At 49.1% G+C, this 14,495-nt stretch overlaps 1 protein-coding gene across 1 annotated transcript in view; it reads left to right on the top strand.

Moving 5' to 3' along the window:
• The window catches only part of CENPC (centromere protein C), a gene marked incomplete at its 5' end in the record, with an annotated part of 583,906 nt that overhangs the window by 220,003 nt on the left and 349,408 nt on the right, over positions 1-14,495 (top strand). Inside the window, 2 exons of the mRNA XM_082243417.1 lie at positions 1,154-1,232; positions 2,814-2,950. Coding sequence (XP_082099543.1) covers positions 1,154-1,232; positions 2,814-2,950 — 216 coding nt within the window. The remainder of the gene's footprint in view (positions 1-1,153; positions 1,233-2,813; positions 2,951-14,495) is intronic.

The following is a 14,495-nucleotide window of genomic DNA, read 5'->3' as shown; positions in this document are numbered from 1 at the left end:
GGAGGGGGGTGGGGCAGCTGCATATAGATGAATTGAACTTTCCATATTCCTCCTGCTGTCGCTGAATGCTTGTTACTCCTCCTCTCAGCGGCTGCAAGAGGAATATGGAAAGTTCAATTCATCTATTTGCATCTGCCTCATCCCCCTCCTATACAACTTCCTTTGCTGCCCCGCCCTCCCCCAGTGCTCTTTAGCCCCCCTGCTCTTTAGCCCCCCCAGTGCTATTAACGCCCCCCCCACCTCAGTGCTATTACCCCCCCCCCCCCAGTGCTCTTTAGCCCCCCTCGGTGCTCTTTAGCCCCCCCCGGTGCTCTTTACCCCCACCCCCCGGTGCTCTTCAGCTCCCCACAGTGCTTTTCATCTCCCCCCCCCCCAATGCTCTCTTGCTCCCCCAGTGCTCTCCACCCCCCTGTTCTCCCTGGCTCCCCCCTCAGTGATTTCCAGTTCTCCCCCAGTCAGTGCTCTCCAGTCCCCCTCCCCCTGTGCTCTCCACCCCCCTGGCTTTCCCTGCTCCCCCCCCCCAGCTCTCCACCCCCGTAGCCTTCCAACCCCCCTGCAATGCTTTCCAAACCCCCCCTTAATTCTCTCCAGTCCCCCCCCCCCCATGCCATTCAGCTCCTCCTGTGCTCTCCGACCCCCCCTAGTGCTCTTCTATCATGTCCGCAGTCTCTGACCTTCTCTTGTATTATGTCCGCAGTCTCTGACCTTCTCTTGTATCATTTCCGCAGTCTCTGACCTTCTCTTGTATCATGTCCGTAGTCTCTCTGTCCATCTCTTGTATCATGTCTGTCCGCAGTCTCTGATCATCTCTTGTATCATGTCCGCAGTCTCTGACCATCTCCTGTATCATGTCTGCAGTCTCTGACCATCTCCTGTATCATGTCTGCAATCTCTGACCATCTCTTGTATAATTTCCGCAGTCTCTGACCATCTCTTGTATCCTGTCCGCAGTCTCTGACCATCAGCCGGCCCATGCATGCTTTGAATCGTCTATGGCCAGTTTTAGAGTAGAGCAACTTTGGTGGGTGCTGTCAGCGTGGTCAGCTGGAGAAAAAGGAGAATTTTATACATTTATAAAGTACATTGCTGATTCATCAATATGTTAAGTTGTGTGTTTTAATACTTTTCTTTCTGGGCATATGCCAATATTCAGGTACTCATGGGAATCTAAATCTGAAAGCTAAAGCTTCTGAGGTTATTTCAGGACAGTCACCCATTTCTCAAAGAAAAAGGTATGTGTTTAATTTTATTTTTAATACATTGTTGTAAATATATGTCGATATTAATCCATTAATATATTGAAAAATTGAAACCTGCGCCTTTATAGCAGCGAACTCTGAACACCTGGAATGCTGGAACAAATAATATAAAACAAGAGTCGCGCTAAATGTGCAGAACTGTGAACTCTAATATAGAGAACTAAAGTCCATAAACCATGCGTAACACCAAAGGCTAAGACAGAGGGATAAGACCATCAATACAGTTCCAAAGAGATAACAAGTAGATGAAATGAAGTTCATATGGTCGTCCACCCAGGTGTATGTATATAAACACAGACAATCAGTGAAACCTCCACCACATGAAGCCTCTTACCAGAGGAAGGAAGGGTTAAAGCAGTAAGTAGTTATGGGACTACTACCACCCATATCCTGCAAGGCAGCTCCTAGAAAGTCCACCCGAACTTGTTCAAAAGAAGCGAACCATCTGGGATGAATTCCAAATCCACTGGAGTGGGCTGGATCCACTTTTAGCAAAGTATGCATATAATACAAAACGCAAACAAGCCCATAGCGTGATAACGTTTAAAACATTTAATGAAAGATAAAAGACATGCACTCACCCTGAGGTGAACGTAAAATAGATGACACCAAGGCACAGGGCGGGCAACTCCGGTATTCGGGCGTGATAAGGAGTGTAGACTCAGCACCTCCCGAAGCTTTTCGTCCACCGACGTTGTCAAGGGGGTATTGACAACGTCGGTGGACGAAAAGCTTCGGGAGGTGCTGAGTCTACACTCCTTATCACGCCCGAATACCGGAGTTGCCCGCCCTGTGCCTTGGTGTCATCTATTTACACTTTTGCTGTATTACGTTCACCTCAGGGTGAGTGCATGTCTTTTATCTTTCATTAAATGTTTTAAACGTTATCACGCTATGGGCTTGTTTCCGTTTTGTATTATATGCATACTTTGCTAAAAGTGGATCCAGCCCACTCCAGTGGATTTGGAATTCATCCCAGATGGTTCGCTTCTTTTGAACAAGTTCGGGTGGACTTTCTAGGAGCTGCCTTGCAGGATATGGGTGGTAGTAGTCCCATAACTACTTACTACTTTAACCCTTCCTTCCTCTGGTAAGAGGCTTCATGTGGTGGAGGTTTCACTGATTGTCTGTGTTTATATACATACACCTCGGTGGACGACCATATGAACTTCATTTCATCTACTTGTTATCTCTTTGGAACTGTATTGATGGTCTTATCCCTCTGTCTTAGCCTTTGGTGTTACGCATGGTTTATGGACTTTAGTTCTCTATAGGAGTTCACAGTTCTGCACATTTAGCGCGACTCTTGTTTTATATTCTATGATATTAATCCATTATATTAATTAAATCGATTACATGGTCAAATTGCTTACATTCTTTACTGCACTTAAAAGCTATTCTTGTGAACAATTAAAATGATCCAGTGTAGCTCACAAAAGAGCACTGCAAACTTTTATGAAATTATTTTGGTATAGTTTTTACATATGACAGTTTTCCTTTCATTTTATTAACTCCCAAAATCCTCCTTTGCAAATTATTACTTTTCTTTTCAAGAAACAGCCAAACTACCAGGAATAAAAAGGGTTCCAATGTGAAAAAGAGGACCACTGATGAAAGCAAAACCATTTTAAGTGAAAAACCTGAAGAAACAAAGCTGACAACGTCGAGTGATAAGATGCAAACTACAAGTGGTAAGATCAGTTAATATATGACTTCCTGTCTCCCTCAATGGATGAGGAAAAAATGCTTCTAGCCATACACTGCAATAACCATTAGAAATTTGTACTGTCAGGTATTAGACCACCTTAAGGTTTGGACACTGGCAAACAAAGCATCTGTAGTCCAGGCAAGGATAAGCCCTTGTGCAACCAACATGTCTCAGTTCTTAAAAGAGGGGCTTCTTTTTATGCTATCCCCCCCCCCTCCCTTTTTTTTATTTTTTATTTTTTATTTTACCATGGATTTTTCAATCCTGCTCAATTAAGAGTCCTCATTATGTTGCTGCTTGAGCTGGTCACTAAACAGCAGCTATCCCGATTAGCCTTTCTTCAGCCTATGGAGTTCTGTACCCAGACCCTTCTGGACTGAATGTTGTGATGCTAGCTTGGAAGTAACCATTTAGCACCGCTTTAGGAGTGAAAGCATTGCAAGTGTCTTGCCGTTCTGTGGGTAGAAATATAACCCAACAGTACATGACTTTCTGTGTCTCTCAATGGATTCCCAAGAAAAAGATTTTATGGTGAGTACAATAATTTTATTTTCTCTTACGTCCTCTGACAGACACAGCCTCTTCCAATTTCATCACTATTGGGTAATGGCGCCCTCTGCAGGAGCAGTCTAGGTAGTGAAACTTCATTAAAAAGCTTTAACTAGACACACCTTAGGGGCTGTCCCTCTAGACCAGGCAGGGTTTGCACGGTCATGAAAATCTGGAGGAGGAATATGCAGGAGGAGCTGCAGGAGGAATATGGAAAGTTCAATTCATCTATATGCAGCTGCTGCATCCCCCTCCTATACAACTTCCTTTTCTGGCCCCCCTCAGTGCTCTTTAGCCCCCCCCCCCAGTGCTATTACGCCCCCCCAGTGCTCTTTAGCCCCCCCCTGGTGCTCTTCAGCCCCCCACAGTGCTTTTCATCTCCCCCCCCATGCTCTCTGGTTCCCCCTGTGCTCCCTGGCTCCCCCCTCAGTGATTTCCAGTTCTCCCCCAGTCAGTGCTCTTCAGCCCCCCCCCCCCCCGTGCCATTCAGCTCCTCCAGTGCCCTCTGCTTCCCCTGTGCTCTCCGGCCCCCCTGGTGCTCTTTTATCATGTCCGCAGTCTCTGACCTTCTCTTGTATCATGTCCGCAGTCTCTGACCTTCTCTTGTATCATGTCTGTCCGCAGTCTCTGACCTTCTCTTGTATCATGTCCGCAGTCTCTGACCTTCTCTTGTATCATGTCCGCAGTCTCTGACCTTCTCTTGTATCATGTCCGCAGTCTCTGAACTTTTCTTGTATCATGTCTGTCCGCAGTTTTTGACCATCTCTTGTATCATGTCTGCAGTATCTGACCATCTCTTGTATCATGTTCGCAGTCTCTGACCAGCTCCTGTATCATGTCTGCAGTCTCTGACCAGCTCCTGTATCATGTCTGCCGTCTCTGACCATCTCCTATTTCATGTCCGCAATCTCTGACCATCTCTTGTATCATTTCCGCAGTCTCTGACCATCTCTTGTATCCTGTCCGCAGTCTCTGACCATCTCTTGTATCATGTCCGCAGTCTCTGACCATCTCTTCTACCATGTCCGCAACCTCTGACCATCTCCTGCACCATGTCTGCAGCCTTTGACCATCTCTTGTACCATGTCTGCAGCCTTTGACCATCTCTTGTACCATGTCTGCAGCCTTTGACCATCTCCTGTACCATGTCTGCAGCCTTTGACCATCTCCTGTAACATGTCTGCAGCCTTTGACCATCTCCTGTACCATATCTGCAGCCTTTGGCCATCTCCTGTACCATGTCTGCAGCCTTTGACCATTTCCTGTACCATGTCTGCAGCCTTTGACCATCTCCTGTACCATGTCCGCAGCCTTTGACCATCTCCTGTATCATGTCCACAGCCCCACACTTTTTTCCCAGGACTTGACCCCTGAGTATAGACAAGAGTAAGCGCCGCATTTGCGCATCTGTGCCATCCATACCAGTCCACCTACACCTCCATCATGACTGTGTCTTGGGGCTAAAGAGTAAGCGACGCATTTTGTGCATCGGACTGTGCCATCCATACCAGTCCGGGTGCACCTCCCTCATGACTGCCTGAACTGAATCTTTATTTCCAAGCAGGAGCTGCCATTAATCTTCTTTCAACAGTTACAGTATATTGGTCAAATTACAGGTCAACTTTATGGGGGTAACACAGTTTCATCTAAGGTTAGTGTGTTCACAGTGTAGCAATGCCAGGGAAATGCAGCTTTAAAATGTATGGCTTCGTGATGAAAAGTATGAGAGGTGGCTGGAGAAAGATCAGGACCCGCAACGTGCTAAATGTACACTGTGTCGTTAAATGTTTGATATTTCGAACATGGGAGAGGCAGCGCTGTCTAACCACGCTAAAGGTGCAAAGCACCAGTCTGCAGCTGCTTGCTTGACAGCTTCCAATACAATCGGATGGCTTTTTCACCCGTGCGCCTGAAGTGACACCGGCTCCCAGCTGCGGACGCGGTGCTTCCATCTCATCCACTGTAAAACAAGGGACCATTTTGAGTTTCTTCTTATTTAACATGTATACATAGACATTACATGAAACATTAGGTCATGAATATTTATGTAAAGTCATGGAAAAGTCATGGAATTTTATTGGTAAAAATGTGTATGAACCCTGCCCGGGACAGCAGATTGCCCCCAGCTCTGGTGGAGGGTTCAGGTACGCTTGAATCCTCAGCAATAGGCTCACTTGCCAGGTGGTTCTGTTGATGTCTGAGCGGGCTTCTAGGAAAAGGCCCAGGTTTTCTTCAGCTAGATATGGTTGCCATGGACAGTGACCCCCTGAGGGGTCTCAGTCCTCTCAGTCGGGGAGGAGGAGGAAGAGGGGGAGGAATCCCCCTCTGGGTCGGCCTGTGAAAGCGCTGCAATGTCTGCGGTCATAGTTCTGTTAAAGATACACTATGTTTAGAGGATGAGCCCCACCTGCCGGGTAGGCGGTCTTCCTTTGGGACCCGCAGAACCCAGAAGCGGCTCAGGTATTTACTTGTCCCCCTGAAGTTTCACGAAACGGTAACCGTGCAATGGCGCTATTAAAAGCGCAACCTTGTGGTACCTAAGCGGTTTCAGTGCCGTTGTCCTTTTGCATCTCCGGTGGATTCGCTCTGGACTGTGGCCCCTAAGGTGGACCACACGGTATCCAGATTAAACAAGGCCACCCTGATGCCCACGGAGGATTCTGCGGTGTTTTGAGACGTGAGGGATAGGCGGGTGGAATCTCTTACCTGCCACTACTATATGTTGGCAGGTACCTTGATGAAGTCAGTAATGGTCTCTCAGGCTGTGGTGGAGTGGACTAAGGTGCTCAGACGCACCCTTGTGGCTATTCCGCCCCTCCTGCTACTTTGGATATGGTGGACCAAATTGTTCAGGCTGTTTTATACCTGTGTGATGCGGCCTTGAATGAGGCCCCTTTAGTCTCCCGCTTATCTGCTGTTGCAGTGATAATCCGTCACATTGTGTGGCGGTAGAGCTAGTCGGCCGACCAGACTTCCAGGAGTCTACATCCCTTATGCAGGAATCAACTTTTTGGGGACTCCCTGGATGAGTTGGTTAAGGGGGTCACTAGGGGTAAAAGCACTCTGCTGCCCCATGTGTCCAAGGGTAAGTTTTTCCGCGGTAAGCGGCACCCTTCCTTTAAACCTAACCGGGGTCCTTTCGTGCCTTTAAGGCCAGAAGAAGCCTTGGGCGGGCAAGTCAAAAGCTGCCAACTCTCGCACGGCGGCCCAGTCCGCCTCGGCCTGAAGGGGCGCCCTCTCACATTTCTGGGGTGGGGGGACATCTGCGCTGTTTTCCCGAACCTTGGCTGACACGGATTCAGTACAGGTGGGTTCAGGAACTCATTCGGTCGGGGTACAAGATCGGATTCCGATCGCGCCCAGCAGACAGATTCTTTCCCTCAAATCTTCATTTGTCCCCAGATCGTTTTCACGATCTTCGACGGGTGGTTCAGGATCTCCTCGCCCAGGGGTTGATCGTCCCGGTGCCACATCGGGACAGGTTTCGGGGTCTTACTCAAATCTGTTTGCGGTGCCCCGGAAGGGGGGCAAGGTGCGTCCGAGTCTGGACTTACAGTTTCTAAAACGCTTCGTGCGGGTTCAAAAATTCTGTATGGAATCCCTTTATCGGTGGTGGCCTCCCTGAGCCCGGGAGATTTCCTGGCTTCCATCGACCTCAAGGATGCGTATCTCCATATCCTTATATTTGAGGGTCATCCGATTCGCAAACGCGGAGGAGCACTTTCAGTTCGTGGCGTTACCTTTTCGGTCTCGCTTCGGCTCCAAGAGTGTTTACCACAGTGTTGGCTCCTGTTCTGGCCCTGTTGTGGGTGCAGGGGATCACAATCCATGGATATCTGGACAATCTCCTGTTAAGATTGAGTTCCAGTCCAACTCTGTTGCGCGCTCTGTCAACCACGGTTCAGGCGCTCCAGGAGTTCGGGTGGACCATCAGTTTTCAGAAGTCGACTTTGTCCCCTTTTGTTCGTCTCCCTTACCTGGGGATGCTTCTGAACTCTGGTCTCTGCAGAATGAGGCCAGGTCCCTTAGGGACAATGAATCCTCATCACTCAGGACCTGTATGCGGTCCCTGGGATTGATGGTATCAGCCTTCGTGGTGATACCGTTTGCACAGTTCCACACACGATCTCTGCAAGCGGAGATCCTGGCCAGGTTGGACTGGCATCCTCAGTCCTTGGAAAGGAGGATATCTTTGAGTCACCAGGTCAGAGCGGATTTTCTGTGGTGGCTCCAGTCTCCGACTCTGTCGGAAGGGAAATCCTTCCGGCCATTGTTATGGACAGTGATCACGGACGCCAGCCTGTCGGGCTGGGGTGGCGTTCTGGGCAATTTGTCTGTCCAGGGCACTTGGTCGGAGGAGTTGTCCTCCCTACCTTTAAATGTCTTGGAACTGCGAGCGATCAAACTCTGTTTGCTCCGTTGGTCGGATCGTCTTCAGGGCCACCCTGTGTGGATGCAGATGGACAGAAGGCTCCCCTTACAAGACAATCTGTTGTCTCAGGGGCCGATCTTCCATTCTGCTTTACAGTCGCCGGCTTTGACGGCGTGGCTGTTGAAAGCCAGGTCTTGAGAGATCGGGGTCTCTCGTCGGTTGTCATTCCTACCTTGCTTAGAGCTAGGAAGGCCTCGTCCGGTAGGATTTATTATCGTACCTGGAAAGCTTAATTCGTCTGGAGCGACTCGCAGTGTTTCCATCCTCGCTCCTTTTCGGTGGCGAGGGTGTTAGCCTTCCTGCAATACGGTGTGGACCAACGTCTTGCGCTGACCACTATTAAGGGTCAGCTATCTGCGCTTGCCATTCTTTTCCAGTGCCCCTTGGTTTCAAATTCCTTGATCCGCACCTTTATTCAAGGGGTACGTCATCTGGTCCCCCCTTGGAGGGCGCCCTTACCCCCTTTGGACTTGAATTTAGTTCTGTCCGTTTTACAACGTCCTCCCTTTGAGAACATCCGGGAGATTCCTCTGCCGGCTCTATCACGAAAAGTCGCCTTTCTGGTGGCGATCACATCTGCTCGCAGAGTGTCGGAGTTGGCGGCCCTATCTTGCCGCTCCCCCTACCTGGTGGTTCATAGGGATAAGTGAGGACATTGTCTTACCTTCGCTGTGTGCAAATCCTAAGCATCCTATGGAGTTTGCCTTGCCTTCTTTGGATGTTGTCAGGGCGATCAGGGTTTACCTGTCGTCTACCGAATCCTTCAGAAAGTCGGATTCTTTTTTTTGTCCTTCCTGAGGGACCTCGGAAGGGTATGGCTGCATCTGCGGCAACCATTTCTGAATGGTTCAGACGGACGGTTGTACAGGCTTATTCGCTTAGGAAACGGGTTCCACCCTTCTCTGTCACGGCGCACTCTTCTGGCCGGTGGGTGCGTCTTGGGCCTTTCGCCATCAGGCGTCGGTGTCCCGGGTGTGCAACCTGGTCGTCCGTGCACACCTTTACAAAATTTTAGCAATTGGATGTCCCAAAGCATGTCTACACTGCTTTGAGACATCCCCTAAGTGAAGACTGTATGAGTGGGCGGCGACTGTCAGAGGACGTAAGAGAAAAAAGAGCTTTTGTAAGAACTTACTGTTAAATTCTTTTCTCTGAGTCCTCTGACAGTCGCTTCCCCCCCCACCCCTCTTTTGGGGTTCATGGACTATCTACTGCTTGCTACCAAACTGAATTGGGAATGAGGCTAGCCGGGGTATTGGACCAGAGGGACAGCCCCCTGTAGGTGTGACTATGCAAAGTTTTGTGAATGTTTCTAACAAAATCTTCTGCCTAGCTTACTCCTGTGGATAAGACCAATACCCATAAGTGAAGACTGTATGAGCTGGCGGCGACTGTCGGAGGACTCAGAGAAAATAATTTTACGGTAAGTTCTTGCAAAAATTCTATTTTCTCAAGGTAATCACCAATTCTAAAAAATAGTGAATGACTTATAATTATTGACATTGAGAAACTTTCTCCATACTCATAAACATGGTGCAAAGTACTTATGTATGTAACATTACACTCTGTGCAGAGATGCCTTGGTCAAAGATTAGGGAGCGACTTCGCTTCCCTTCACCCCTTGACCTACAGCGAGATCTCACGGGATAGGGTGCAGCTGGCCCAGTTAAAAAATGTATACATATAATAGTGATAATTGAACCATCGGTAATGGGGTCCTGTGGTATAGAGGAACAGTAAAAAGCCACTTACTTGTTAATGTTCCAGAAAGAACATGGGGTTTTGCTTGCCAATATATTCCCTGCTGGGATGCCACAGTCTCTATGCAATGAGAGAAATGAAACAGTTGCCGCCAACTTGACCCGGGAGACGCTCATTCCTGTCTCTGCTTGTGGTGAATGGCGTCTCACTGAGATCCCCGGCCTCTTTATTTGTGGATCGCGCATGCGTGGTACCGTGGCAACTCGTGGCAGATTTTACGAAGGTCTTGGAGGATCCCTTCCCCCCTTCCTACCTTTTACAGGTGATAGCAACAGAAAAGTAATTTCTCTATCGCTCATTGACAGACGTAGTCTTCTTGATTCTCAAGAGCTGGGTTATGTTGTCTCCGCAGGAGTAGGACTAGGCAGAAAGACAAAACGTTCTGGCTCCACCTTAGGGGCAGTCCCTGAGGGTATATCCTCCCTCTCTCTGCTACAGGGAATCAGTTTTTTTCTGTCTAGTCAGGAGTAAGGACCTAAGCTCCTTGCTGGGATCTTTTTGGTCCTGGCAAGATTTTTTCTTTAGAAGAAATATTTTTTAGGTAGTTTTTTCTCCAGTGTTTTTCCTGTGAGATCTTCAAGCAAAAAACGCCGGACTGGGCGACACTAGTGGTCACCCCAGCCGGCCTACGAGCGCGCGCAGACCATTGCATTGCGCTTGGTCGGCTGCGACACATTCAAGTAAGTATGCGGGGCCGGGCGACGGGCTGGATGTTGAGATCCAGTGGTCACCCCGGTTTTCTGCCTACGAGCGCGTGCAGACCAGAGCTCCGCGCTGGGTCGGCCGCGACGGAGTCCCAGTGGAGGGACTGACCTTGCGAGTTAAAAGTTTCGCTTGGACGCCAGGAACCAGAGAGTCGAGGCGTCCGGAGTGGTCCACAAACCCCCACCCCGGTGGAGAGGGTATTGTGAAGAGAGGGTGCCTGTCGGTTCGGTATGGTGAGTAAACGTTCCCTTTTTTCTTTCCTCGTTATGAGGCAGTATGAATTATGGGCCCCTCCATACATGGTCAGTATATATCTGACACTAAAAGTCCCCCTTGTAAATACAGTATGTGTTTGTGGGAAGTGGACTTGGTTTGAGAGCTAACACTCTACCCAGCAGACTGTAGCATTACAGCAGACATAGGAGGTATAATCCTACCTTATTTGTAGTGTATCTCCTGTAGATCTATCAATCGCCACTCAGCAGAGATGCAGGTGGATGTGCTGGGAAAAACGATTTCGGCGGTCCGCCGCCATTTTGCCGTAGACCAGGTGCATGCATGTCCTCAGGTCACGCCGGCCGCCATGTTTTTGGAGTCTAATGTCTCCTATATGGGGGCGGCCATGTTTCATGAGCCCAGCTACCTCGTGGAGAGCTGGGAACGCCGGAAGGCGTACACAGGGGGCGGAGCCACGTCCTTCTACCCGGGAAAAAGCAACAGCTCCTTCCAGTCTGTAAAGACAGACGCTGACTGCAGTTGGTTGGAAACTTCACTGCATCGGTTGGTGAGCCTTGGGGGTCCCTCTCTCTCTCTGTGGGATCGAGAAGCAGGTACTCTGAGGGGCGCTATTGCGCTAGGGGGAGACACATAAAAAAAAAAAAAAAAAAAAAAAATTAAAAAAAAAAAAAAAAAAAAAAGAGGTATTTTTTATTTAAAAAAAAAAAAAAAAAAAGTTTTTTTGTGTTTTCTGGCAAAGGTGTCCTGAATTAACATGGACCCTGCCACTCATGTATCTCCTCCGGATCCCCTCGAGGGGTCTGCGGGATCCTCCAGCACCCCACTGACGATTAAATCATTGTCCGCTATTATGGAAGCTTGTGTCCCGGGTGGAAGTGGCTTGTCAGGGACAGGGCGCAAGTAAGCGACCCCCGCCTAACCCCTTATTATCTGAAACCTCGGATTCAGACTCTGAGCCTATTTCTGCAGTTGCAGGTACTTCATCTGGTATTGGTGTCTCGTGTACTGTCTTTTCAGACAGTGAGGAGGATGTTTCGGCATCAGCCATAGCCAGAGAGGAAGCGTTGGTAAACGCACTCATGGTATCTGTTCAAGAGACCTTAAGATTACAGGGTATTCCGTCAGAAATAGCTGAAACTGAAATCCCTTTTGGGACTAAAAACGCTTCTAGTGGCGAAGGTTTTTCCATTGCCCAAATGTTTTGGCAATCCAATCAAAGAAGAATGGAGTCTGCCAAAACGCATTTCTACTATTTCTAAACGCATTAACAGGCGTTATCCGTTTGAGGAAACCCTCATTAAGAAATGGACAGAACCACCTGTGGTGGATTCACCAATTGCTAGATTGAATAAAGCATGTTTACCTTGATTGGATCAGCTTTCAGACCAATAATTGCTATTGGTCTGGTTTCGCAGGCTGTAACTGTATGGACCAAGTGGTTACGCCGGGACCTAGAAGAGGTCCCTCAGGCGGTATCAGATTTGTTGGAACAAATGATACAGGGGTTACAGTTTGTGTGTGATGCGGCGTTAGACGCCACTTCATTATTGTCGCGAGCATCTGTCTCAGCGGTAGTTCTCAAGCGTACACTGTGGCTAAAAGGTTGGTTAGCCGACCAAGGTTCCAAAAAAGCATTGGCTAATTTCCCCTTTTTAGGAGAGCGTCTATTTGGAGCCAACTTAGATGAGATCATTAAGGATCTCACGGGTGGAAAGAGCACCTTTTTACCGCAAAATTTTAAAGGTAAAGGAACTCGTCAAAGACGAGGGCCTTCTTTTTCTGCTCACAAGAGGTTTTTTTCATCCCGCGGGTGAAAAAATTAAGTCCTCCAAAGCTCCTGCAGGAGGCGTCAGGGGTCGTTGGTCGGGCAAGCAAAAGCCCGCCCCCTCTAGACCTGAAGATAAACCGTCCAAAGCCTGAAGGTGCGCCCCCCACCCATAACTGGGGTGGGGGGATGTCTTCGCCGGTTCCCGGATCCATGGCTTTCCAGAATCCCGGACAGATGGGTTTGCGAAGTCATAAGGTCAGGGTACAAGATCGAGTTTCGATCTCTCCCACCGGCGCGATTCTTCCCTTCCCATAGCCGACTATCCCCGGATCGTTTAGACGATCTGTGGAGAGCAGTCACAGATTTACTACAACAAGGAGTGGTAGTCCACGTTCCTTGGACAGAACGCTTTCAGGGGTTTTTATTCAAACCTATTTACAATACCCAGGAAAGAGGGCAAAGTGCGTCCAATTCTGGACTTAAGGGCACTCAATTCTTTTGTCTACATAAGAAGATTCAGAATGGAGTCCATTCGCACAGTAGCAGCCTTTCTGCATCCAAGGGATGTCCTAGCGTCCATAGACATCTAGGACGCATATCTTCACATTCCCATTTTCGCAGGACATCAGCGGTTTCTACGTTTTTCCGTAGAAGAGAACCACTATCAGTTTGTGGCGTTACCTTTCGGTCTCGCCACGGCTCCGCGGGTCTTCACGAAGGTGTTGGCCCCAATGTTGGCACTTCTGCACCAAAGAGGCATATCGATTCTAGGTTACCTAGACGATCTTCTGCTTCATGCAGAGTCTCCTCAGACCTTGCTACAAAACATAGAAATTACTATGATTTCTTTACAGGAATTCGGGTGGCTGGTGAACCAGCAAAAGTCATTTCTGGTTCCCACCCAGAGGCTCGAATATCTGGGTCTAATTCTAGACACAGTCAGGACAAGAGTTTTTCTTCCGGTAGGGAAACTCCGAAAGATTCAATCAGCAGTCCACCAACAGCTGGTCTTCCCTTCGGACTTGCATGAGGGGTCTGGGGTTGATGGTGGCTTCCTTCGAAGCAGTCCCATTTGCCCAGTCCCATACCCGAATTCTTCAGCAAGAGATTCCTCTCAGATGGAATCGGAATCCGGAATCCCTGGACAATCAGATCCGATTGAGCAAACAGACCAGAGAGTCTCTGGTCTGGTGGCTTCGGTCTCCGATGCTCAGTCAGGGAAAGTCATTTCTGCCAATATATTGGACGACAGTGACCACGGATGCCAGTCTATCCAGATGGGGAGGAATTCTCGGTCAGTTATCTGTCCAGGGACTTTGGTCCCCGGAAGAATCCAGGTTACCGATAAATGTATTGGAACTGAGAGCGATCAGACTTTGTCTGATTCACTGGACCGAGCAGCTCCAGGGCAGCCCGGTTCGGATCCAGTCGGACAACGCCACGGCCGTGGCTTATGTCAATCACCAGGGGGGCACCAAGAGTGTCCGAGCGGCCAAAGAAGTGGCTTGCATTCTTCGCTGGGCGGAACGATTTGTTCCAGCAATCTCTGCGGTGTTCATTCCGGGGGTGGAGAATTGGCAGGCAGATTATCTCAGCCGTCAGACTCTGGATCAGGGGGAATGGTCCCTCCATCCAGACGTTTTCCACCAGTTGTGCCTACGATGGGGCACCCCGGATATGGATCTGTTGGCATCTCGATTCAACAGGAAAGTTCAGAGATTCGTGGCTCGCTCCCGCGATCCTCTAGCAGAAACCGCAGACGCACTGATCGCCCCGTGGGGGCAATACCAGCTAATGTATGCCTTCCCTCCTCTTGGGTTACTGCCAAGACTTCTTCGCAAGATAGAGGAGGAAGGAATTCCAGTAATCCTGGCAGCTCCGGACTGGCCTCGTCGAGCTTGTTACGCCGACTTGGTCAGACTGATGGCGGACGTCCCGTGGAGACTTCCTCTCAGGGAGGATCTACTGTCTCAGGGACCGATCTTCCATCCTGCTTTACGATCACTGGTTTTAAACGGCCTGGTTATTGAGACCCAGGTGCTGAAGGACAAGGGATTGTCAGCTTCAGTTATTCCT

This window comes from Pelophylax lessonae, assembly GCF_965119305.1.
Source record: "Pelophylax lessonae genome assembly, chromosome: 1".
Classification (NCBI taxonomy): domain Eukaryota; kingdom Metazoa; phylum Chordata; class Amphibia; order Anura; family Ranidae; genus Pelophylax; species Pelophylax lessonae.
Note: the sequence above shows the minus strand (reverse complement) of the source record. Positions and strands in the feature narration are given on the sequence as shown.